Source organism: Phalacrocorax carbo, chromosome 6, assembly GCF_963921805.1.
Source record: "Phalacrocorax carbo chromosome 6, bPhaCar2.1, whole genome shotgun sequence".
In the NCBI taxonomy this organism is placed as follows: domain Eukaryota; kingdom Metazoa; phylum Chordata; class Aves; order Suliformes; family Phalacrocoracidae; genus Phalacrocorax; species Phalacrocorax carbo.
In genome coordinates, this window is record NC_087518.1 from 17,762,475 (window position 1) to 17,788,151 (window position 25,677).

At 51.3% G+C, this 25,677-nt stretch overlaps 2 protein-coding genes across 2 annotated transcripts; one reads left to right on the plus strand and one right to left on the minus strand.

Annotated features, from left to right (window-relative positions):
* Positions 1-3,043: 3,043 nt before the first annotated feature.
* Positions 3,044-18,237, minus strand: RBM5 (RNA binding motif protein 5). Its single transcript, XM_064453952.1, has 24 exons — positions 18,078-18,237; positions 17,469-17,931; positions 16,963-17,118; positions 14,944-15,013; positions 14,385-14,458; positions 11,973-12,056; positions 11,215-11,275; positions 11,005-11,070; positions 10,694-10,854; positions 9,647-9,744; positions 9,083-9,170; positions 8,792-8,869; positions 8,634-8,706; positions 8,018-8,103; positions 7,609-7,687; positions 7,316-7,407; positions 6,606-6,770; positions 5,995-6,141; positions 5,843-5,914; positions 5,250-5,429; positions 4,973-5,047; positions 4,401-4,498; positions 4,193-4,322; positions 3,044-3,676 (listed from the first exon to the last, which is right to left on the minus strand). The coding sequence occupies exons 1-24, from the start codon at positions 18,092-18,094 to the stop codon at positions 3,551-3,553; spliced, it is 2,739 nt and encodes a 912-aa protein (XP_064310022.1). The 5' UTR covers positions 18,095-18,237; the 3' UTR covers positions 3,044-3,550.
* A 2,483-nt stretch (positions 18,238-20,720) lies between these two features.
* PARP3 (poly(ADP-ribose) polymerase family member 3) lies at positions 20,721-25,406 on the plus strand. Its single transcript, XM_009510248.2, is given in 10 exon segments — positions 20,721-20,870; positions 21,067-21,207; positions 22,659-22,850; positions 23,219-23,354; positions 23,606-23,832; positions 23,990-24,139; positions 24,290-24,367; positions 24,606-24,783; positions 24,973-25,119; positions 25,237-25,406. Coding segments are annotated over 10 exon segments (1,569 nt in total).
* Positions 25,407-25,677: the final 271 nt, after the last annotated feature.

Here is a 25,677-nt window from a genome sequence, read left to right on the forward strand (position 1 = left end):
GGCCATGGCTCTCCCCAGCACCCATCCTGCCAGGCACAGCAGGCTTCTTGGTGGGGGGTTGGTTGGGTGGGGGGATTTGCAGGAGGGCCATCCCAATCCACACTGAGCCCTGGGGGCAGGCCGAGCTCCTGTGAGCACCCCAAGCACATGGTGCTGCCTCAAGGACTCCAGACCCGTCCCCCTGCATGCCAGGTCTCCAGCAGCCCCGACAGGCAGTGCAGGAATGTTTTCCTGCCTGCAGGCAGTGTTTTGGCAGCAGTGCAAACTGCCAAGCAGGCAAGCAAGGCACGCCTGGGGCTGGCCACGCAGAGAGCTGAGCCCCGCCATGGGTTGGTAACTCCGGTGATTAACAAACTCTGGGGAGAGAGGCTGTTCGAACTAACAGCTTGGCTGGTTTCCTCACCTCAATTAGCGCGCAGGAGCTCACTATGTTCAGAGGGCCTCCTGGAAAGCCAGAGCAAGCTTGGGAGCTTTAATATTAATAACACTGAAAGCTAGCCAGAAAAATCCCAAACCTTAAAACCAGACCGACAGTGATCTTTGATTCTGTGTATTATAGGAGCCTCAGCTTGGTTGGTGCCGAGGCCCTGGAGGTCACCCTGCACCCGGCCTCCCAGGCTGCAGCCCTGCCCTAACCCTGCTGCCCCTCAGGAAAGGGCACAGGGTCCCTTTGGGTGTCCTCCTCGCCTGCCAGCCTGGGGCCTCCACGTGCTTTGGGGCTCAGAGACCTCATCCACTACCATCTACAGAGGAGAGACCCTGTTACTGCTTAGCAATAGGGGAACTGAAGCACAGGATTGCAGTGCAGCCCTGCCTGCTCAGGGTCTGCTCCACATCCCCTCCTGCCAGCACCCTGCTCCACAAACCTCCCTCCAGCACCCTGCTTCCCTCTGCATCCCTGCTAGGACCCACACCAATCTGCATCTGGCATTTCAGCCGTGGGCCAGTGCCCTTCCAGGGCAACCTGCATCAGGATCAGGCCACCAGGAGAGGCAGTGTCCCTGGCCCCGAGGTTGCTTAGCTGGTCAGCCCCAGCGGGACAGGTGCCCAAGGGCATGCCCCTCTGCTCGGGGGGGGGGTCCTGCCTCATCACCCAGCGCTTCTGGGGCTGTCCCTGTCCCACGGCTTCTCCCCCGCTCCGCTCCGCCCACAGCGATCAGTCCCTGGGGAGGCAGGGACGCTACGTCCCTCTGAAGGCAGTAGGCCATGGTGCATTCAGTCACGAACAGCCACGTTGTGCTGCCTAAATTGGAGGCGCGGGTGCTGGCAGGCCCTGGTGCCTCCATGCCCTGCTCCAGCACCTGGCACAGGGGCTGGAGGGCATGCCAGGCAGTGGAGGGGCTGCACGCCCCCATACCACCGCTTCTCCCCCTCCTCAGTGCCCAGCAGCAGCGCCTTGACCCACCCACGATGTGGGGTGGGCTGCAACTCCAGGACCCCCATTAAGCCTGGCCAGAGGCAGCCAGAGCTGGAAGAAGGCTGCGCTGTGTCCACTGCAGGCAGGACCCCCCTCTCACCTGGGGCATCACCCCTCCTCAGGAGGAAGCACTGGGAAGGGGATCGATGGGCTGGAAAGAAGCTGAGCTGTGCAAATGCACTATATCAACCCACTGAGCCCACCTGCTGGGAAACAAACCCCCCTCCGTTTACAGCCCAGAGCAGCAAAGCACTTTGCCACATCACAAGCCGGGGCACACAGGGAGGTGGGGGAGGCTGCTGCAGGGCACAGGGGTCCCTTCTGCAGTGCGCCATGCCTGTCTCCCCCTACCATCATCCTGGGGGGGAAACTGAGGCAGAGAGCTGGCACTCCCGGGTTGTTTTAACCCACCTAGCCTCCTCTGTGGAGCCAAAGACAGGACACAGCACCCTGGGACACAGCCCTCCACCCACTCTCACCCCGAGCCTGGAGCAGTGACTTTGGCCCCTGGCTCTGCCTGCTCACGGGTCCGGGGGCTGCACCCTCTCCTGCGGCCGGGCCCGCAGCGACACGCAGGGCGCCTTGCGCAGAGGCAACGCGCTCATGACGGGTGCGCGACAGCCGGGCCACGCCTGCCACCTGGTGGCACGGCCCGGGGACACAGCTGCTGCTGAGACACGAGGAGGCACCCCGTCCCCTCGCCGGTCCCGCATGCGAGGCTCCGGTGCCCGAGGCAGGGGTGGAGGGCTTCCCAATCAGAGATCGCTCCAAAAATCAGTCAGTGGCCAGTCCGTGGGCCCAGCGTCCGGAGGCAGATCTGGCAGGGAGCAAAGGGAGCCTCACCCCAGCCCCTGAAAGGAAGCCATGATGAACTAGCCTCAACCCAGGCAGGAGCCTTGCACAAGAAGGGATGGGGTGGAAGCTGCTCTTGCTCCATCCTAAACCATTCCTGTGCCTGGTGGCCTGGCTACACCCTGGGGAAAGGCTACTTCTGGTTCAGCTTCCCTGGGGAGGCTGAGCAGATGCCACAGCCAAAGGCATCAGCAAAGGCAGAGGCCAGGGCTGAGCCCTTCTCTGCTCATCTTGGCTCTTGGCAAGGGCGACATCAAAGACACAAGCGCAGGCAGAGGAGAAATGCAAAAACAGTAACCAGACAGCTGGGAGAGGAGACAGTGGTTCGTTGTTCCCCAGCCTACAGCAGCTCTGCAGCCCTGTGCCTGGGAGGCCCAAGGCCAGGAGAAGTAGAGTACAGGAACCCTGTGCCAGACTCAGACTCACGCCCCTGCCCTGAGGGGCCATACAGGCTGGCCACCCTCTCCTTCAGCCCACCACAGGTCCAGCTGGTAACACCCAGGGGCTTCCAAAGCAGGACCTGCAACCTGCAGAAGACACATCTGCTGGTCCTCTCCCACTCCCACAGCTGTCAGGAGGGGATACAAGATCTGGTCCTCCTGCAGCCAGCCTCCATGCTGAAGCTGAAAGACAACACAGGGACTGAAAAAAGCAGGCAAGCAGAGTGCTGCATGGAGGAGACTCCGTAATAAAGTCTCAAGGAAGAAGCAGAACCACAGAAAGGACAAGTAGCACTGGCAACTAATTCTTCATTCACCCACTGAGAAACAGAAACAGGATCATTTTTGGATGTATTTCTTTTGGAAATGAGCCAAACTGGCAACTAGAATCATAGTCTTCAAAAAGTCTATACAAAGATGTATCATACAAAATGTACAGGGAAGTTCTCAAAAAACCAAAACAAAAACAACAAAAAACCAGACAGACAATACAACAAAAGGAGAGCAGAGACGGTGTGAAACCACAGCTAACAGGTCCTGCCCCTGCTCCAGAGGGCAGGAGCGGCATCTGGACAACACGCTCCAAACACAAAATACATTACACTATATACAGGACCGTATAAAGATCAGCATTCCCTTTGGTCTAACCAGGAGCTCTCCAGCATGAAGTTGCAGCAGTTTGGACAATCTGCTCACGGAAGTGTTACATGCTGAGAAGGAAAAAAGCCCAAGGGAATGAAATGGTCAACTCTAAACCATAACCAGAATACAGCCAGGCCACCAAGGCTACAGAGTTTAACAGTCAGTTCTGGCTAACAAGTGCTTTGCGGGCCAGAGCGCATTACTCCATCTCCGTGAAGCGAGCAAACATGGCTTTCCGCACTGCGTCTTTGTATGAATCTGCAGTGGAGACACCGTAGGAGCTGCCCTTGGCTCCCAAGCCAGCTCCTCTCATTCGTACTTGGGCCTGCAAGGGAAGAAAGACATGCTTCAGCTCTACAGTGAGGCGCCACGCCACTACGCAGGACACCACAGAAACACTCATCAGTCCAGCCAGCTTCCCAAGCTCCCCTGGGGATCCCACGTAGCCATGAATACCAACACCAGGAGATCAGACGGCACACAAAACCCCATGCTTGCTGGCGTCACACCACTCTGACCCCACCCCCACAGCAGCTGAAATGAAACTGCACAGAACACATCCTAACAGCGTGACCCAGAGTGCAGACAAACCCAGGAAAGCCAACAGCTGGAGGGAGAGCAGCCCATCCTAAGCAGCACCAGGGTATGCAGACCAAGCACAGGTCCGCTGCCACAGTGTGTCAGGAGCTGAATTCTGAAGGAAGGAACAGCCCTGACTGTCCAAGTCCTGGCTCTGCCCCAGCTTTAGCATCTGATGGGACAGAGGCAGGAACTAATGTGAACAGAGACAGCTTTGCTGTGGGCAGCACAGCTCATCAAGGAAGCATGCATCCCTACTCACCTCAATGGGTGCTGTGATGCCCTGACATTTTCTTCCCAAGCCTGAGCCTTCCCTCCAGCCCATGGCCTGCAGCATCTTGTTGCCAATGTTACTGTTGTCGAGGCCATCTTTGGTGGGCTGCTCATAATTACTGCAGGAAGAAGAGATCAGTTAACTGAATCGCTCATTGTGTACTGAAGCAATCGCTGAGGAGCTTTCAGATACATACACCGTGCCAGCGTCATAGACCTTCTTGCGCTTTGGCTCAGGGGGCTCTGGGATGCCGTACTTCTCCCGCCTCTCAGCTGCTCTGTCTCTGTATTTCATCTGCAACAAGGGAACCAGATTTAGTACTGATTTAAAAGACACTTTTGTTCATCTTTGAACTATGGAAGTAATCTAAATGCCTGCTATTATAGCAGGCGGCAGTGGACAGCTTTCTAAAACGTGGCTTGACTAACACCACAAAAAGAACCTCAAACTCAGGTCCCTGGAGCACAGCAGAAGCTGTGCTGGCGTGGGAAGAGCCTGGCCGCAGCACCAGCTGGATCAGCTGTTGATGGCCGCTCCAAGGTTTCTGGTCCTGGTCTGGCAGCCCTGAGCTGGAGGTGGAAGGACCCTTGCCTGCTAAATAGCTGCAGGATACGGGACACTTCTCTCCACAGGACAGGACAGCTCTGAAACTTGACCCGAGAAGGGGCTGGCTTACAAGGATTATCTCGAGTGACACATGTCAGGATAAGGAGAGCTCAACTTATCATCTGTGCACGTTTTCCATTAGCCGCTCATCTCAACACTGACCTCTCTCTCACGCAGCTCCAAGGCTTCAAGTTCCTGCTCTGAAAGCTTTGATCTCCTATAGATATCCATGTTTTGCTGAAACAAAGAGATTCACATGAACATGAAATGCACAACTCTCTTTACATAAGCAGCTGACTTCTGGGAGAGCAATACTCCACCTGCAACTATTTTTACTTTAAGAGGAACTGCTTTTCGAACAGCAACATGCATCAATGGCTTTGGTTTACACACTGAATTATGGCAACTAAGCACCTTCCCGACAGCACAGCATAACTACCTTGTGCAAGTCGGACAGCTGCTGGTGCCGAATCAGAGCATCTTTGTTTGGGAACTGCCTTCTACAGAGCAGACAAGCCATCTTCTTCCAGTCGGTCAGCTTCTCTTCCTCGTTCTCCATTCTTTCCAGTAAGTCCTCATCGTTATCACTATCACCACTGTAGGCAGCCACAAGACCACGCTGGAAAGGAAGGACAGCATTGAGGGGAGTGCAATGTCACCACTAAGGAGGAGAGCACAGGAAGAGAACACAGAGGCTGACAGGAGAGGCATCACTCATTACTGAAGATGAAATGCGACTCAAAAGAACCACTGCAGTGGCTGCAAGACTTAGCTCCCACTAGCCAAACAATTAGAGTACAGTATTTTTAGAAACCTCAAAACCTCAACTGAGCTCAAGGCCAGAAGAAACCACAGCTTTTCTCAGCATCTGTCACCCAGCCCACTGCACTTGCACCAGACCACTGTAACCACCACAACCTTTTACAGGTGGTGCCATGGACATCCAGGTTGGAAAGCAAGTATCTGCCAGACCTCCTCTAGAGCACTTTACCTGACAGGTATTCCCAAAGGTTACTGGTATCTCATACTCACCTTCAGCGGATTCTCATCATCCCCATTTTTCATCACCTCTGGCAAGATCTGCTGTCTCTCAGACAGAGCTCCCTGGAGGAGACAAGAATACAATTAGCACTGAGCTCTGCACCATACCACACCCCGCTGCACACTACTGCCAGCACCTTCACCTTTTTCTCAAAGAGGGCAAAGCCTGCATCTGCAGCTGCTGACTCCTTCCGCTCCTCCTCCCTAGTGCTCAGTGGCTGGAAGCTGTTCTTGAAGTTCTCTTTCTGCTTGTTCAAACTCTTTGCCCAGCGCTCCATGTCTTTTGCAATCTGAAATGCAGAATGGTTTGCTCAGACAGCTCCCCTCACAGCTATCGATCTCCTATGACACAGATTCAATTTTGCAGTTTCCAGAACAAGGCAACCCACCACCTTTTATTTTTATATCACATGACACTAGACATAGTGCAGCTGTTTCCCTGCATGCAGTGTTCAAAAATACCACCGCTTGCTTGTTTTACTATATGAGCCCTTCTTATCAATCTAATCCTCTAAGTGACAGCTCAATTATACTCCCACTGGTCCTGGCATGATTCCATATGCGTTCCTCCTGTGCAGGGCTTGTTTCTGCACTGAAACCTTGCCAACTCCACCTCTCCTCAGCCCTCTACAATGCCTGCAAACTGCATGCATGCAGCCCACCAAAAAACCTAGGATTTCCTTCGTCATGAAAAAACTATTCTTTCATTCCACAGAAGACACTAGCCCAGTTACGATCCCATTTTATCTTTTACCTGTTGAGCTGTTTTACTCTTAGGCTTCTCTTTCTTCTCCTTCACTTCTTTGGTGGTGGTTGTGGTAGCTGTTTGTTGGTATGTGATACCTTCTGCAGCAGGCATGTACGTCTCTTTTTCACCATCCCAGTAAAGATACTGCTGGGTTAAGGCATTGTAGTAATACTGCCAGGGAGAAGAGGAGAGTCGGACAAGTGAGTGCCTCATACAAGCTTCCCATCCACAGGAGAACCCAAGCAAGGTGTCTGATTCAGACTACCGCATCAAATGAAAAGCATTTTGCAGTGTACAAACAAGTTTTGCAGACTCTACAAAGGAGTCAAAAGGCATGAATTGGCTGAAGCCCGTCCCTAAACACAGGCATTCTACCCCAGAGCACTATGGAGAACCTTTTCCCTCTCCCAAGAGACAACCCACCAGAGCCCAGAGCTGGGTGCACTTTGCTGGGCACTCTGCAATGGAATAGCTCTATTACAGCGCCTGTGACAAGTGCTAATCCTCTATGGGCCAAAATAGGAGGAAAATTAAGGAAAGGGGAGAAAAATGAAGGGCTACACCAGAGAGAACTCAAGTCCCAGCCCTAGGCATGCTGCTAAGTTACCTGCTAGGTTCAGTATTTTATGCACCTCAGAAAGTTTCACTCACATGATGAGAGACAGGGAACTAATGGACCTTAACAGTTAAGACAGGTGGGAAGAACTTGTGTTTACCTGGGAATTAGGATCATAGTAGAGCCCTGTTGTAGGATCATAATAATATCCTGAAGATTCATCATATTGGTAGGTGGAAGTGTCAGGAACAGCTGTAGAAGAAAGCATGGGACATTTGCAACCACAATGGCAGACATGCCTGTAAAGGGCTCTTAAATTGCCCGTGCAGAATACTCTTCAGGGACAGCTTCACCACTGACATATGGTGATAAGAGTATTCAGCCAATGCCGAGTCCCTCTCTTGCTACACAATGACAGATACCTGTCCCCAAAAGCAACTCTCAATTGCTTACCGTACTTTGTTCCAGGGACCACGCCAGTTGGTGGAGCTGCTTGTGCCTGAGCGCTAGTGGTAGGTGGTGCTGATTGTGTCTGAAAAAAACCCCAAAACCAGGAACCTCAGTTAGAAAATCTGTCACTGAGGAGCAAGAAAACAAGGACAGTGAGCCAAGGCACGAGGAGCCCACATCACACATACAACAGCTAGCTCCTCTTCACCAGCAGGCTCAGCACTCACCTTTAAGAGCAAAGCTATCACAGGAAAGAAATGGCAGATGACTTAGAACACAAGCACTGTAACTAACCTGCAGACACTCAGCAGCTTTGCCGCACCACCCACTTTAAGAGCAAAGGCCACAGCTAAGCCAGATATGCGACATAACCCTGGCATTGAAAGCAAGGAATAATTAGTGCTGTAATTACCGGAGAATCAGGTGAGTTTGTCTGTTGATTATATAACTGAGGACTCTGGGACACAACTGCAGCTGTGGTGGTAGTGACCGGAGCTCCTGCCAAGAGAGCGCAATAATGGATAAGCCAACTCATTTGTAAAACAGTACTTCATTCTAGGGCTAAAATTACTTTGTTTACAGTTTCAGCTCTTAATTCCAGCTCCAGCAGCCAAACAAGGCAATAAACGTTCAAAAGGAGCAAATACACAGAGGGTATTCTCTATGCAGACAAGGAATAGTTTCCTTTTCAGGAGGAAATATTCAGCTCCCAAAGTCAGCAACATTTGGCCTCTGACAGCTGCTAGCACTAAAGATTTGTCTAGAGCTGCTTACACAGTTCTCATGAGTTCGAGGCTTTTGTCAATAGTCTGAAACAGAGGCTACTCTCTCATCTCGCAGACTAGAGGTCCCACTTGAATGAATTTGTGATGGTTCTCTAGTAACACATACTCATTCAGACATTCTGAGAGCAAAACGAGCCAAGTCTCCCTTTACTCAGCAAACTAACACTAAGGCTAAGGTAAAATACCACTATTGCAAAATTATCATTACAAACAACAGCATCTCCCATGTGTCAGAAGTACTACCTGATATGGTAGCTGCGTCTGTGTCCAACACTCCTCCTTGATTTTGGTAGTACTGCTGATAATCCTGGGAGTACTGCAAAGGGAAATGCGTGACAATGCAAGACGAGCAGATGCCCAAATGACAACCTACTGGTTAGAGCACAACTGCCAGTACTAACCTGAGCGTACTGTGTGTAGCCATCCTGTCCTGACTGGAGGTAGCTGTAGTCAAGGGTGCTGCCTTCTCCAGTCTGCGGCTGAAAGACAAACAGGAAATTTTTGTCAGGGTCAGGTAAGTTACTGCATTTAAGAATTTCAACACTGCTTAGGCTCCAGCCTAACTGTCAGAGCAGATCTGTCATAGCAGCTTTGGTCAGCTCAACCAAGCAAGTGGCCAGCACTGAAATCATATGCTCTACATTTTCATTTTCAGGAAAGCAGGACTACAAGCAACAGCCTCCAAATCATACCTGAGTGGATGACCACTGAGCTGCAGCAATGGCTGTACTTGCCACAGAGAAGGCACTCACTCTGTTACCATCTGGGAGAAGCAAGTCTCTGTAACCACAAAAAAAAAAAAAAAAATCACACATCTGAGTAAATACTGCTTTTTTCCTAATGTGTTTCCCTATGCAAGGAGGTAAAGCCTGCCCTTACAAGTGGTTTTCTTAATGGTTAAAAACATTCTGATTGTAATGAATGAGCCAAAGCATTGCTTGGCAAGAAAAGGAGCTTTGGATTCATTGCTGTACAGTCAAGAACAAGTCACTAGGTCTCCAAGGAAACAAGTGTGCTGTGTACACAAGCAGTTACGATGCTATCTTCAGAGGACTGGAAATGGGGGTGGTAGGAAATGCTACTTTCACTCTCCTCACACACAATAAAGAGCAGGATGAACGCAACACAAGACACTTAAGGGAAGCAAAACTTTGGAGTGACAGTAATCATAATAAGAGCCTGGGTGACAACTACAAATCTTTAATATAAATTGGAGGGAGAAGGGGGGGAAATAATCAACTGCTATCGCAACTCACTTTCTGGCACTCTTTGCAAAGTCAACACCAATTGTTTTGCCATCAATTTTTAATGGTGGCTGAAGACTCTGTAAAATCTGCAGCAGTTGAGAAGCATCCTACAAAGAGAAATACTTATTATGAAAGGTAGGTTACTGAGGAGGATTCAGAAGTTCCCATAGCTCCACCTTTTCACATATATGCCACTCAAAGCAGCTAAAACTTTAAGAGCACCTCCATCTCCTCACACTATACGCACTTAGAAGAGGCACAATGAGACTGATCACAACCCACGCGCAGCATGGGTTTCCCTGGGTCACTGAATATTAAAACATGTTCTAAAATCTTAGTTTTATAAAGCAGATATTTGCCCCAAATTACTCTGAAAGGGAGGCCCAGCAGAGACTGAGATCAGCCACCCATTTTCATCCAAGAACAAACTATTCCGTTCTGCCTAAAGCAGGTCCAAACAGATCACTTTGCTGATTGAGTTTGGAATATGCAGGAACAGAGATACGACCGCCCTTCAGGGACCCTGTGCCAGTATTTGACCTCCCTCAGTTAACACGTTTTCCTTGTACCTCACCGCAATTTCCCATGTTTCAATTTATGGTTGTTGCCTACATTCCTATCACTGCCTACCCTTGAGAATAACATCTCTTCCGTCCCTGCACCCTCCCACCGGATGCTGCAGAAAGCAGTGAGATCCCCCTTCTCAAGATGAAAGAAGCCCAATTCTGTGCACCTTCTCCCACATTCAATGCCCCAGCCCTTAATTTTTGTGATAAAAATATGATCCCAGACTACTATTTTTGTGATCCAAGTGCGAAGCTAGCCTTCAATCCAGAACACCACTCTGCTACAAAACTAGCTTTCCAATGCATTAACAACATCCTACCACCTTCTTTCCAAACTGCAGCTAATGATGAAAGGCTTTGACACACTGAGTGTCAATTAACCCTCGGTGAACTGAGGTGGTCCTTCAGACAGCTCAAAGGCTCTGAAAACTTCAGCTATGGAAGCACATTAACAAGCTGTTTCTCTCCAACACATCAGTAAGGCCCTCACCATGGCAGAAGACAGCTGCACAAACGCAAAGCCTCTATTTTGCTGAGTCTGCTTGTCTTTGATAAGACGAATATTATTGACTGCCAGAGATGCATAAGGAGACAAGGCAGTCATGATGGATTCCACTACTGTGTGAGGAGCAATGTTTCGGAGAATGATGGCTGAGGAGAAAAGAAGAGTATGACATTAGCTGTACATGTAACAGCTTTCCAGAGTACTTCAAATTCTGCAGTGGGCAGTCCAAGGTACAGGAGGGACTTTAGTATCTGCATTTACATTTCACATTATATAATTAGTCAAAGATAACTTACTATCACAGTAATAATCCACAGACTGAACGGCTTCTGCTGCTCCAGGTGGCACCTCCTGTTCTGAATCTTCATAGGAAGAGGAAAATATTTTAGTCACAACATGGCTCGCTCAAACCCCATTTCACAAACCAACCTAGGACCCAGAGTGAACTTTGTTACCTACAGTCTCCCACAGAATCAAAAACAACTGAAGAGATCAACCTAACGTACCGAATTTGTCCGCTCCACAGCGGAAGCATTTTAGCCTCCTTCTGAAGTTGTAAAGGCAGCACTAGGAGGAATAAGAGAGGCCTAGTAAGAACTCAGGTAATTAGTAATAATTTCTGGCATTTGCTGTACAATAGTGAAAACAAGACATTGATACAAAACACAACAGAGCTAAACACATCAGCATGATCAAGAACAGCAAAAGCTACCCATGTCCATATCACAGCTGCTTTTCAGAACATCCCAGACACCTTTTTCCTAGTCTTCCTGAATTATTTCGGTTTTTTAACTGTGCAGTCTTCAATTTACAATCCCAGGCATAGTAACTAGTTCAGAAAGCAGTGTCAAAATGAAACACAGGCTGGAAATTAAGTTACCTTCATAGAGGTAAAGTGTAATTAAAGCTGGACAAAACAGCCTGGTCATCATCTTACTACTCCCCTCTCCACTTAGGGAGGGTCAAACAAAGATTGCACAGAAATATGTAGGAGACCATCAATTCAACACTAGATTAGCCATCACCTAATGACTTCACATTCTAGTGCAGCTCACCACCCGATCTCCACGTCTTCTGGGACAACACCTTTATCACTCTACTTTGCCAACACAGCTACAAAACCTTTTTGTTCCTCCACCTTACTACTCCGATGATGTCATCCAGACCAGCAATATGAATCATGTACCACTTTGTTCAAACCACTGAGCTGATGAAGAGCACTAAAGCTAAAACAAACTCCCTCCAATAAAAACATGCACTGTACCTTGTTGCAAAGCCAGTCCTCAAATTTAGGCCTGGGGTTGCTGTAGTGCATCGCAATCTGCTTCCCTTGAATCACCAGCTTTTTCTGCAAAAAAAGTGGTTTCAATTATTCCTGCATCGAGGAACACATGTCCATTTTCCCATGGCAGAGCACCCTTCGGAGGAATCAGTGCTCCTGAATTAAATGGACAACATATGGGGAGGATGTGGAGGACAACCACCGCCACCTACACCCTGCCCATCCAATCCTGCAGAGAGGAGGACGAGGGCAGTAAGAGAATGGGATGTGGAGCAAAGATAAACGGAATCAGGGTGTTGAAAAAGCTGCCAAACACTAAACGCTGACATGGAACCAGGAAGTGTCTCGAAGGAGACAAAGTCCTAACCTGCTGCATTCAGGATTAACACAGTCTTAGGAGTCTCTTTGCCCCCACATTTCTATTCACTTCTGGTATAGCTCTGAGCGACTTTTTAAACATGTCCTTAGGTGACTGCTTCGCTTCTTCCCCTACTCCAAACACCCCAGACCTTTTAACAATCACATTTGGATTACTTTTCCAAGCACTTTCTTCAGAAGTGTCCCTTTGAAAATACAGTAATTCCTCCAAAAGGGACCCTGCTTAGACTTCTTGGAGGCTGGATTACAAGTGCCATCAACTGAAACATAACCCAGAGTGGTTTCCTTTGACTAATGCATCAGTTCAATTGGAAGCCTGCACAAGAGGTTTGTGTTCTTCATTCAGGCAGGAGCTCTCCAAAATGAGCAACTAGACTGCAAATGAAGCTTCTCCAGGGGTAGGAAAAGTTCATAATGCTTTCAGCATGTCCTCTCACTCTGACTTCAGAGGAGTTAGGAATTTACATCTATTTAAGAAGCCTTGATTCTCAGCCTCACACTTTGCCAAGCGTGGGTATGCAGAACGCCCTTTCAAAATATGGCCATCAACTTATTTCAAGCAGGTGGAAGTATGTCTGAGGAAGTGCATATTAGCAGCCAAACCCCAGACACTTTAACAGAAGAACTATTTTTATAGAAGGTTGGCTTACTGCAGAGGTACCACAGAGGTGCCAGGACCAGTGACTTTTCTGGTTAACAGGGTCTGACATAGATCTAGCACGTAGTATGAATAAGGCTTTCACATTCTGCACAACTAAATAGGGCAAAGCCATTTCTCCTACCGGCAGGAGGGAGGGTTGGAGGGCCCAGCACTCACTGGATATGCACACATAGAAACAAAGCTGCTGGCATAGTTGCAATACATCATTCTTTCATCTAACAGTCAGCAACCGGGCTGCTGGGGAGATTCTATGTTTTCCCTACTACTAGGGTGGCTGGTTACTGGAGTGAATTTGAATATGTTTCAATAAATTGTGCATCAGTACAGCTTTGTATATATTAAAATTATCTTATTTCTGAACAATCAGCATTCATTTCTTGATATGTCTTTCTGCTGCAACCACCAACCACACTGAGCAGCACATCAGGAAAAGAGTTACAACGCTGCTCTCTGGCTGGGGAAATCACCCACGGTACAGGACAAGTGAAACCCTATTCCAGCATAAGGCAAACAGCAACTTCCAGCTGCTGGAACTAACTGCCTACAAATCCCATTACAGTGCCTTTTTTTTTTTTCTATACACAACAGCAACAGAGCAGGACACCACTCCTCATGCTGACCAATGACCTTCACATCAAATACTCAGTTGTAAAAACAAACAAAAAAGACTTGATACACTTTGCTCACTTTTAGAGTATTTTTAAGTTCTGTTGTTAAAACAGATTATGAATAGTCAAAAAGGAGCAAAAGCCAGTGAAACTGCAGTGCAGCAGGAAAATCTCACTGGAAAAGAAACTAGGGAACTCCTATGCATTTTGGCTCCTACCAAGTCATACTCCAAAAAAGCCAAAATATACAGCATAATGTATGTGAGAACTCACTCCCTACCAAATTTACTTGGAATAAACATGCTCTTCCTCTAGAAGAGTCAGTTCTCCCCCATTAACTGGGGGAACACCCTACTGCCATGAACTGATACTTCTCTTTCAGTGCTAATTCCAATGTAACACAGAGATCTGGTGCTTTCTCTGGCAACAGAGAAGGAAACACCAGATGGAAGCAAGTTCGGATTTTTTTAAAGACTACCTGCTAAACCTTCATGAGCCAATTAAATTAAACCCAAGTAATTTAAAACAATGGCACCAGGGAGTGCTCAAAATCGCCAATTTTCTCTCCAAGCGTTACCTAAAATTCTGTTCTACTGTTACAAAATTTTAGTATATACAAAGCTTTTTATTCTTTTAAATCACTGTTATGGAACAAAACCACTCCTTCCACCTTTATTTTCTTTTTTTTTTTAACTGTACAGACTTGTTCCATTTTCAGGAATATCTAGACTTGGTGAGTGAAGCAACCTGATTGGCTTCCATCCAGCTGGTAGCATCTTGAAAGTGATAAAACTCCACGAAGGCGAAACCACGGCTTACACCTAGAGACAGCATTCAGATATAGACGGGATACTTGTGTTAGTCAGTTCCTTTAAAACAGGTGCATCTCTCTCCAACTGCTTCATTACTTCATGACAAAGCAGCTTTACAAATGCGACGTCAACTGCTGGGATCTGCTCGTTATTTTGCCATGGCAAGGAACCAAGCTCCCTTAACTGGCTACATTTCACTCGATTTGAATCCATGTTTAAAGGTAACCATGCAACAGACTACATACTATTAAATGGGTTTATACTAGTATTACTTACCAATACCTGTTAACAAAACCCCCTGCAGACAGACTTCTTTTAACATGTTGACCAGCTATCTAAAAGTCTTCCAAAAAGCCACATTCCTTAGCCATGGCAAACCTTTAATTTTTTTTTTTTTATTATTGCATGTGCTCGCAGTTTGGGGACAATTCTGGATACTGTTTTGGGCTAGGGAAGAGGAAGGTGATGTCAAAAACTGGATTAAGAGCTCTCACCTGTCTTTCTTTTCATCAGCCTCACGTCTGCAGGCTGAGGACCTTCAAAGGACTCAATAAGCTCCCGGATCTGCGTGAGATTTTAATCAGACAGTTAAATTTTAACATCTTGGCAGACAGCTAGGACAGCCACAGAAGCAACCTACCTTACAGTACATACAGGAGGTATCTAGAAACATAAAATTCTCAGTGCTACCTCAGAGAAAAAGAACACCTTTAGGGAGAACCTAACAGGAGACTGATGAGCACCAGACAACCCACACAGTCCTTTGCTACACTAAAACAACTGTCGTCTTCACTTTGCAGAATCCTCCAGAATCTGAATCACTATTGTCTTGCATTCCAAGGTTGTTTCTGCAAGATTCAGTAAATACTGTGTCTGCTCCAAAGTTTTTGTAAAGAACACTGCTAGCATCCCTCTCCCTGCATAGGCAAACGAGACTGCTATACTGGTGAGGCTCCATGATGTATGTATTCTTAAGCCTCACACTACAGTTCTCATCCTCTAATAGTTCCCCTTCTGTTTTCCAGGGGACAGAGTAGACTTATGAAGAAGGTATCATCAAAGAACAACCTAAAGAGACATCAGTTCTTCAGCCGTAACACAGCTGCTTAAATTGTGGCATAGGCTACATAAATTACTGTGGCACGGCATGTAAAAAAGAAACACGTTAAATTTTTAAACATTAGTGTAGAAGACAAAAAGAGTTTTTTCAGCAGTTCTTACAGAACTCAAACTACATTACATCAACACGGCTGCTCAGCAGACTCAGAACCAATCTAAAGCTGCCCATTTATAAGCTGGCTGACTCCGACCTCTTCAGCGCAAGTAGCTTTTTTTCCATGAAAAAAGTGGAAAAAACTGAGATATATGTTCACAGTCAGAAGTGCTGAAGTAATGTTAACTTAAGAAAACAACTAGTATTTCCAATATGCATCATCTGTACTCTAAAGATGAGTCCAGAATTAAAAACTTTCCCACAAATTATGCTACAGTTATTTGCAGAACTGTTGAACTACAACATTAATACCTCAAGACCAAAAACTGTTCTGAAACGTTGTGTGTAATGTCTGACTGGGTTGTCTCGTTTGGATGCAGGAGCCTACTTTATCAAGCACTTAGGAAAACTCAGACCAGCACACTAATTAAAAATAACAATATTAGGAAGGTAGTAAATAATCAAGAAAAAAAGAAAAAATTTTATTGCCGAAACGGTGTAGAAAGGATCCTCCATGCTAGCAAATGATGCACAAAGATCTCAGAAGCAGAGGTGAAGTCTGCCTGAAAACAAACTGGAACTGTAAAAGCTCAGCTTTTAGAGGGTTCACCCCCACCCCTCAAATGGCAGTTGTACATTTGTATTTCGGTAATCAAAACAATCGAACAAGGAAGAAAAAAAAAAAACAAACTCAAAAGCTGGTCACCTTCCTTATCTTTCTATCAAAAAAAGTTAGATAACCGTGTACGAAGCTCATCTGTACTTGCTCCGTCAGCTCCACAGCAGCCATTTTGACTTCCACAGCTGTACACACACAAAGCAGCTTTGTGCAGGGGTGTACTGAGCTGAAGAGCTCGGTGTGTGTGTAACCCACCAGTCAGAGCTTCTGGCCTCAAAAAAGACCCAGAAAAATGCAAGTAAGTGCCTCCTCTCCATCTCCCTCCCCCTCCCCCTCCGCTCACTCTCTGTGGGGAGGGGGGGAAGAAAAAAAAGCTGTCCCTTCCCTCCTATACAGAGAAGCTGAAGAGAGCACTCTTACGGAAAGCATCCAAACATGCATTTAAAAAAGACTATTGACAGACTGTTCCATTTGAGAGAAGATGCTTAACGTTCAACTGACCTCTGTTACTTAACAGTGACAGTTTAAATCCTTTCTGGATTCAAAATGGCAGTGCCACTAACACGCTGGAGCGGGGGCCACCATGATGCTGCTTTCAACAAAATGGCACCAGAGACTACCACACAGAGCTGCCGATTTCCCAGGGTGCAAGAAGAGCAAAGCCCCATCCTAGCTACTTACATCGTTCTCTGTAACCGTGATGGGAAGGCCACGTAACATGATAGTTTTGCTTTCTTTCTCATCATTAATGTCGTTCCTGTAGTCGTGCTCTCCGTAGTCACCATCGGAATGGTATCCATCTTCTGATTTGTCACTGTTCCTGCGCTCCCGCTCCCTCTGAGAAGGCAGTGCTCAGAATTAACCACCGCAGTTCCTAGCGGCATGCCCCCGCAATGCCAGAAAACCAAAGGAAGACAAAACCACCGACTCCCCATACAACCATTTTTCTCAGGTTTGGTCCCAACAGCCTCAGGCAGAACACCGAACTCGAACTCCCGCTTCACTTTCGCCCCGGCAAAGCCCCGGGACGCCAGCCCTGGTACCGGGCTGCCCGGCCCCAGGAGGGCTCGTACCGGGACCCCGGGCTGGGGCGAGGCCACCAGCGCCGATCCGCCCCCTCCCTCCCCGCCGGGGCAAACAGAACCGCAGCGGCCACCGCCCCGGCCCGGCTCGCCAGCCTCACTGACCTCAGGGCTATCGTAGTCGCGACTATCGTAGTCTCTGTCATAGTCTCGGCTATCGTAGTCCCGGCTGTCGCGACTGTCGTAGTCTCGGCAATCCCGGCTATCGTAGTCCCGGCAATCGTAGTCCCGGCTGTCTCGGCTGTCGTAGTCCCGGCAATCGCGGCTATCATAGTCCCGGCAGTCGCGGCTATCACGACTATCGTAGTCCCGGCAGTCCCGGCTGTCGCGACTGTCGTAGTCTCGGCTGTCGTAGTCCCGGCAGTCTCGGCTATCCCGGCTATCATAGTCTCGGCTGTCGTAGTCCCGGCTATCGTAGTCGCGGTAGTCATCGTAGCGGTCACCGCGGCGCTCCTCACTGGACCTCTTATAGTCAGAGTCCCTGCGCCGGCTCCGGGACTCCCGCTCATCACGGTCCTCCCTCTCCACGATGGAGCCGTAGCGGCCGCTCCGCTCCGTCCTGCTCACCCTGAGGGGCACAGCAGACCCGGCTCAGAACGAGAAAAACCCGCAGCGACCCCGACCATCACACACCAAGCGGGGCCCCCCACCAGATCACCCCCTCCCCATCCATCCATCTCTCCCTCCCTCCCTCGCCCTCCTACACACACTCACCGCTTGTCCGATCCCATGACGCCGTCCACGATCCGCAAGCACCCGACACAGCACTAACCGCCACCACAGGGCGCCGAACACACACACACACACACAACCCCTCACTCCCTCGCCACAAAATGGCGCCGAGGTGACTGGCTGTCTTCTACCCAGCAGGCACCGCGCCCGCCGCCTGGAAGTTTCCAGGAGGCGCGCAGGCGCTGTGGTAGCCGCCAGCCGCGGAGCACACCGGGAGTTGTAGTGCGGGGCGGGTGGCCCCTCCGCAGCCCTGGGTGGGAGTGAGTCTCCTGCGGGAATTCTCCCTCCTTCCCCGCGCTTTCTTGTGGATCGTGGGATCACGGGATGGCTTGGGTGGAAAGGACCTTCAAAGATCATCCAGTCCAACCCCCCTGCTGTGGGCAAGGACATCTCGCACTAGATCTTGTTGCTCAAAGCCCCATCCAGCATGACTTTGAGTACCTCCAGGGGTGGGGCACCCACAGCTGCGCTGGGCAACCTCATCAAATGTCTCGCCACCCTCATCGGAAAACATTTCTTCCTTACACCTGCCCCCTTTCTGTTTAAAACCATCACCCCTTGTCCTGTCACTACAGGCCCTGGTAAAAATTCTCCATCTTTAGTCTCCATCTTTCTTTATGTATTGAAAGGCCACAGTAAAGTCCCCCCAGAGCCTTCTCTTCTCCCCAACCCTTCCAGCATTTCAAGCTCCCTCTGGATGACATCCCTTCCCTCACACAAATCAACAATACCACTCAGCTTTGTGTCACCTGCAAACTTGCTGCGGGGGTACTCAATCCCACTGTCTGTGCTGTTGAAGATATTAAATAGGTGCCAGTACGGACCCTCAAGGGACACCACTCCTTACTGGTTTCCACTTGGACATTGAGCCATGGACTATAGAAGTGAGAAGTGGGAACCTCTGGAGAGGGTGGTGGGCCCATGGAAGAGCACTTTTACCTACAGATCCAGGCATGAGGAAGCAAAGAAGACATAAAGAAAAGGGAGTACTCAGGGAGCCTTTTCCTTTTCCATGCCTGATGCCAGCTACCACCTGCCCCTCCTGCTTGTGGTCTCTACTCCTTGTGTCCTTGCCACCCCACATTCAGTCCTTCCCTGTCCCTTTGTGAGGCAGCAGGTGGCAAGCAGGGTAGGAGCTTCTGGTCTCCTCCTGCCACTCCTTGCTCCTTACTCAGCTCGGCCCAGCGCAGGCTTTTCCATGGGCAGCAGTCCTTTTAGGGGAGTACCTGCCTTGGTAAAACTGAATCACCTTTTCAGCCCCCAAGGGAGGACATGGGGCTGTCCGGTCGCCTGCACTGCCTCAGGCTGACATGGCCAAGCCTGGGAGCTACAAAGCCACCAATGCTCTGGCTCCAGCAGCATCGTCCCCTGCACATCCCCAGCAGGTAAGGCAGCTCTGCCTCCTGCCCACACCACCTGTCCCCACTGGCTGTGCAGCTGCTCCTGCCTGGGACGTGCACCTCTTATATCAAGGCAGTTTGCAGGCAGGAGAAGGCAGCGATTGCTTTGAACCATTCAAAACATGTTTCAATGCCAGCATACACTACTCCTCCCTTCCTGATCCTCAGCCCTGCCTGTTTGGCAGGGACCCAAGAAAAGACATTTAATATGCAAAATTATGTAGGCTTTAGTCCTTTCAAGACTGTTTTCCCTGTCCCAGAGCATGGCGAAGGGGGACTGGCTGGAGGGGCAGCTGGAGGCAGGGTCACTCCTTGTCCAGGGACTTCCTGGTAGGCAGGCAGGGAGGCACTGCCACAGGGTGCATGCGCTACCTAGGGCGTGACAGCTGTTTCTATTGTCATCCCTGGCTGCTGCCTGCTTTTGCCAAGGGCTGCCTGCCCTGCCCAAAGGCTCCTCGGCACTGGGGTCACTGGCCTTTGGCAGCAGTACGACATGTCCAGTCCCTACTCTGCTCCCTCCTTTGCTGTCCCCAGCACCCCCTGCTCAGCTGCGACCACGGGGGCACAGGAGATGAGGGGCTACCTGAGCCTCCTCTGTGCCCAAATCAAAGCACTACACCTTTGCCCTGCAGGGTGCTGCACCTCTTCACTGGGCCTGGGGGGGATTTTGGGGAGGGGGCATTGCATGTTTTGGGGGGAGCCAAATTTGCATGCTTTCCTCTTCTGCATGTCTCTGGGGGCAGAGGGCTAGAGGAGCCTTGGGGACACACTCTTGCAGATTGGGGTTCCCTGGTGAGGGGTGGTGGGGGCCAGTCAGGGCTCTCCAGGCTCCTCCCTCCGGCAGACTCTTGTCCTCTTCCAGCTCTTCAGACCTGAGTTTGCTATGCAAGCGGCCATGCCCCCACCCCCGTGCTCCCCCTTGGCTCCGTGTTACTGGGATGTGTCTCTTGACTTGAGGGCAGGAGGGTACCACCAAGGTGCTCTGCCCCCCTCCTGAGCAGAGGGGCAAGGCTGAGACAGTTCAGAGGGAGAGGTCCCATCCTCTCTTCCAGCACAGCTGTGGGCTGGAGGCACAGGGAAAGCTAGGCACAGCCCAGCCAAACTTTCCCAGGACAGCTCGGCATCTCTCACCCCCGGTTCTGCTCCCCCTGAGGCTTTTTGCTGGGAGATTAGAGCTGCGCTGGCCTCGTGGGTGTGGCTCATCCATGGCCTCCAAGTGCCACGCATGCTGGATGGCAGGGTCAAGAAAGCAAAGAGGACAGAGGAGGATGACACCTGGAGCTCCACCTTGGCAGCTCTGAAAACTGCCCCCAAGGAGAAACCTCCTGCCACCATCAATGGGCTGTGCCCCCTGAGCACAGTACCAGGCGCATGGGTGAGAGCAGGGCTCGGGTACTCAGAGGGGCTGGGATGGGGGGACATGGGCAGGAGAGAGGAGGGGAGTCGCAGGGCAGCCCCACCCTGCTGACACAGGGGCAGCCCCAGTTTTGCTTGCAGACCCACCCTGTGTCCCCACTGGGTCAGCTCTGCACTCCCTCCATCCCCAAACACTGCCCAGGTGCCAGCTCGAGCTGTGCTGCTCACTGTGGGTCTACGAGGACTACAGCTGCACCCTGAACCAGACCAACATTAGCGCCAACAACAACAACTACATCATCCAGCTCCTTGAGCACGATGGTGCCTACAGCGTCTGGTTCCACTGGGGCCATGTAGTGAGTCCTAGAATCAGATTCATTTAGGTTGGAAAAGACCTTTAAGATCATCAAGTCCAACCATTAACATAGCACTGCCCAGTCCACCACTAAACCATGTCCCTAAGCACCACATCTGCATGTCTTTTAAATACCTCCTGGGATAGTGACTCTACCACCTTTCTGGGTAGCCTGTTCCAATGTTTGACAACTCTTTCCGTAAAGATATCTTTTCTAATGTCCAGTCTAAACCTCCCCTGATGCAGCTTGAGGCCAACTCCTCTTGTCCTATCGCTTGTTACTTGGGAGAAGAGACCAGCACCCACCTCACTACAACCTCTTTTCAGTTAGCTGTAGAGAGTGATAAGGTCTCCCCTCAGCCTCCTCTTCTCCAGGCAAAACAACCCCAGTTCCCTCAGCCAGTCCTCGTAAGACTTGTTCTCTAACTCTTCACCAGCTTTCTTGCCCTCCTCTGGACACGCTCCAGCAACTCAATGTCCTTCTTGTAGTGAGGGGCCCAAAACTGAACACAGTATTTGAGGTGCGGCCTCACCAGTGCTGAGTACAGGGGTGTGATCACTGCCCCGCTCCTGTTGGCCACACTATTCCTGATACAAGCCAGGATGCTGTTGGCCTTCTTGGTCACCTGGGCACACTGTTGGCTCATGTTCAGCCAGCTGTTGACCAGCACCCCTAGGTCCTTTTCTGCTGGGCAGCTTTCCAGCCACTCTACCCCAAGCCTGTAGCATTGCATAGGGTTGTTGTGACCCAAGTGCAGGACCCAACACTGAGCCTTGTTGAACCTCACACAGTTGGCCCTGGCCCATCGATCCAGCCTATCCAGGTCCCTCTGCAGGGCCTTCCTGCCCTCCAGCAGATCAACACTCCTGCCCAGTTTGGTGTCACCTGCAAACTTACTGAGGTTGCACTCGATCCCCTCGTCCAGATATAAACAGAACTGGCCCCAGTACTGAGCCCTGAGGAACACCATTTGTGACTGGCTATCAACTGGATTTAACTCCATTCACCACAACTCTTTGGGCAGTCGACCCCAGCACTGCTTGTGTTCCCCCACCACAGCTGTCCCCACCCTGCCCTGAGACCCCCAAGGGTTGGAGATGAACCTGGTGGTCCCCATCCCTTGTTCTCAGTCCCAAACCAAGCAACTGAGTAGTCTTGCTATAGGCCCTTGTTGCAGGGGCCTTCAGGAACTTGCCCCCACACAACAGGGTCAGCCTGGCTGGGGGACATGGCACCTTGTCACTGTAGTGACAGTGAATGTGACACCCCAGCAAGCAGTCCTGGGGTGTCTCCCTGAGATGGAGGGACCCCCATACCTGATGCTATTAGCTCAGCATGTTCCTGCTTGGTGTCCCACAGCCCCTGCATTTCAGCCCCCCCGGCTCCCTCCAGCATGGGGCTGGTGGAGCAAGGGTGCAGGGTGGGTCTTGATGGATGCCATCTGCTGACAGGGTGAGGTGGGCCAGTCCAGACTCATGCCCTCTGCCTCCCTGGAGGCCGACAAGAAGGCCTTTGAGAAGAAGTTTCAGGAGAAGACCAAGAACAGCTGGGCGGCAAGGGAGAACTTTGTTGCCCAGCCGGGGAAGTACATGCTCATTGAAGTGCAGCTGAGGGCTGGGCAGGAGGTGATAGTTGCCCCCAGGGTGAGTGTGCCAGGCAGCTGGGGTGTCACTGTAGTGGGGTAGTCCTCACATCCCACCCCTGGCCCACTGGGCACCAGGACATCCAAGTGGGTCAGCAGGATGGGGTGGGTTTTGGGAGGGGTCTGGGTGCAAGCTGAAACAGCACATGGGCAGAGATTTGGCGCTAATGGCTTGAGGTTGAGTGGGAGGGCATCCCAAGCCACAGCCATCTGCATGGCATTGGTCATGGAAAGCAGAGGTGACTGCTTTCCATGTTGCTGTGCTGCCCAGGAGCCAGGCTCTCCCAACTGAGATGGGCAGTCCCACTGTTGTGCCCCCATAACCTCCCGCAGGCTCACAGGCAGCATGATGATGTTGGGGGACTGCAGGTGGATGGTGTGGATGGAGACAAGGTCTGCAAGCAGCAGGAGCTGCCCTGCACCTTGGACAAAGCCACGCAGGACCTGGTGTCCCTCATCTTCAGCAACGACATGTTCCAGGATGCCATGCAGACCATGAATATCGGTAGGAGGTGGTGGGTGGCATGGAGTGGGTCTGGGGCCTGGAATGGGAGGTAAGGCAGGGAGGTGAACAGGGCAGAGGTGCCAGCAGATTTTAGAGCATCCCCCCTGACAGCCCAGCACCTGGTGTAACTGTGGGCCCCTCATGGTGGGTGCCTGCGTGTGCCCGTGGTGATGCTGGAGGTTATTGGAAGTAGCTGTGGAGTAAGTGGGGTGGATGGGTTCACCCACGCCTTCCCCTGTCCCCCCGGTCAGATGTGAAGAAGATGCCACTGGGGAAGCTGAGCAAGCAGCAGATTGCAAGGGGCTTTGAAGTGCTGGAGGAGCTGGAGGCAGTGCTGCAGGAGCAGCCCCCTGAGGCTGCGTGCCTGGAGGATCTCTCCTCCTGCTTCTACATCATCATCCCCCATAACTTTGGGCAGGCACGGCCACCGCCCATCAACTCCCCTGACCTATTGCGTGCCAAGAAGGACATGCTGTTGGTGAGATGCTGGGGTACTTGGGGGGTGGCATCCCTCCCCAGGGAGGGCTCCTGCCTGTGGGGCAGGGAGGTGCTGGCAGGAGGCTGGGCTTGCCCTGGTCCCCCCGCCATGGTGCCCAGCACCAGTGGTGATGATGTCCCTGGTCTGTGCCTGCCAGGTGCTGGCTGACATCGAGGTGGCACAGAACCTGCAGGCACAGAAGGTGAAGGAGGAGGAGGCGGAGGAAGTCATCCATCCACTGGATCAGGATTATGCCCTGCTCTGCTGCCAGCTCTCCCTGCTGGACCCAGCTTCCTAGGAACACCAGGTGCTGCTTGTGCCACAGTGCCCCATGACTGGGAGCAACTGTGTGAGGCCTGCAGGCATCCTAAAGGTCCCCACTGCACCAGGGGGACTGTGGGCATTGCTGGGATGGCTGCCTGTGGTGACACTGCTTTCCTGCCTCCCTCCCTGGCAGCTGATTCAAAACTATGTGACACAGGCTGGGCACAAACTCCACATCCTCAACATCTGGCAGGTGGCCTGAGATGGTGATGTGAGAAGAAGGAGCTGTCTATCCCTGTCCCACAGTGGGGAAACCCTGGTTGCACCCCAGGATGGAGCTTTGTCTGCATTAGGGCTCTGGACATCTCCACCCAGGGGGGCTTGAGCCCAGCTGGCCAGGGGTAAATGAGCACCTCTGCAGCCTGGCACTGGGGTTGGGTGGCAGTCCCCACCCCTGGTTGCACCCATGTGTCCCTCTGTGGACAGCCCTTAGCTTTGCATCTCTCCAGGACGAGCGCTTCAAAGCCCATGACCTCCTGCAGCACCAGCGCCTTCTTTGGCATGGCACCAATGTGGCGGTGGTTGCAGCCATCCTGAAGAGTGGGCTGTGCATCATACCCCACTCAGGTGGGCACCTGGGCAAGGGCATTTACTTCACCTCTGAGAACAGCAAGTCAGCCTGCTATGGTGAGGGTCCTGGGCCCACAGAGTTGTGGGAGCCCAGCTGTTTCACATACCCCTTGCCAGGCAGCTGCTGGGCATGTCAAGCCCCTTCCCTGCTGTGGCAGCCAATCCCTGTTCAGGGGTGTCCTGGGCACAACCAGATGGGAATGCCAGGGCTGGTGCCATCATCCCCATACCCCTCTGCCATGGCAGTGGGCTGCACATCCAAGAAGGTTGGCATCATGTTCCTGAGGGAGGTGGCCCTGGGCAACCCCTACCACCTCACCTGCGATGACCCCATGCTGTGTCAGCCGCCCACTGGCTATGACAGTGTCCTGGCCTGTGGCCAGACGGAGCCAGGTGAACCTTGAGCAGGAGGGGGTGTGGGGTCTGTGGGCCTGGGATGGGCACAGGGTCAGGGGGAGAGAGGCCAGACCTTGAGCTTGACGTAGTGGTTGGGGGTGTCTTCTCACCCAGACCCTGCACGGGATGAAGAGGTGCTGCTGGATGGCAAGAAGGTGCTGGTGTGCCAGGGCAAGCCCATCCCCATGCCCACCTACAAGGACTCCTCCTTCAGTCAAAGCAAGTACCTCATCTACCACGAAAGCCAGTGCCGGATCTGCTACCTTGTCCAGCTCCAATTCTGAGGGTGCTCAGGCACCTCATGACCCCATTCCAGCATTATCTGATGATGCCCACCAGCCTGCAGCACAGTGTTCTGGACTCTCCGGCCACCCCACCTGGGGCTTGTCAAGGGACAGGCTTAGCATGGAGGACAGAACCCGCTTTGACCAAGAATAAAAACAACGTGCCTTGTACTGAGCAGTGTTTGCACTTTCCTGCCCAGCAAGGTGGGTGCAGAGCAGGGAAGGGTGGTGGGTCCTTTCAGGGTCAGCAGTGGGTGGCTCTGGAAGGGCT

Bases quoted from the DNA above. Each gene is read 5' to 3' on its own strand.
- RBM5 (XM_064453952.1), bottom strand. The intron at 15,014-16,962 runs GTAAGTAGCTAG...AATCTCACGCAG, and splicing joins TCACGGTTACAGAGAACGAT to ATCCGGGAGCTTATTGAGTC. The intron at 4,323-4,400 runs GTATGTATCTGA...TTCTTCCTGCAG, and splicing joins GTCTATGACGCTGGCACGGT to TAATTATGAGCAGCCCACCA.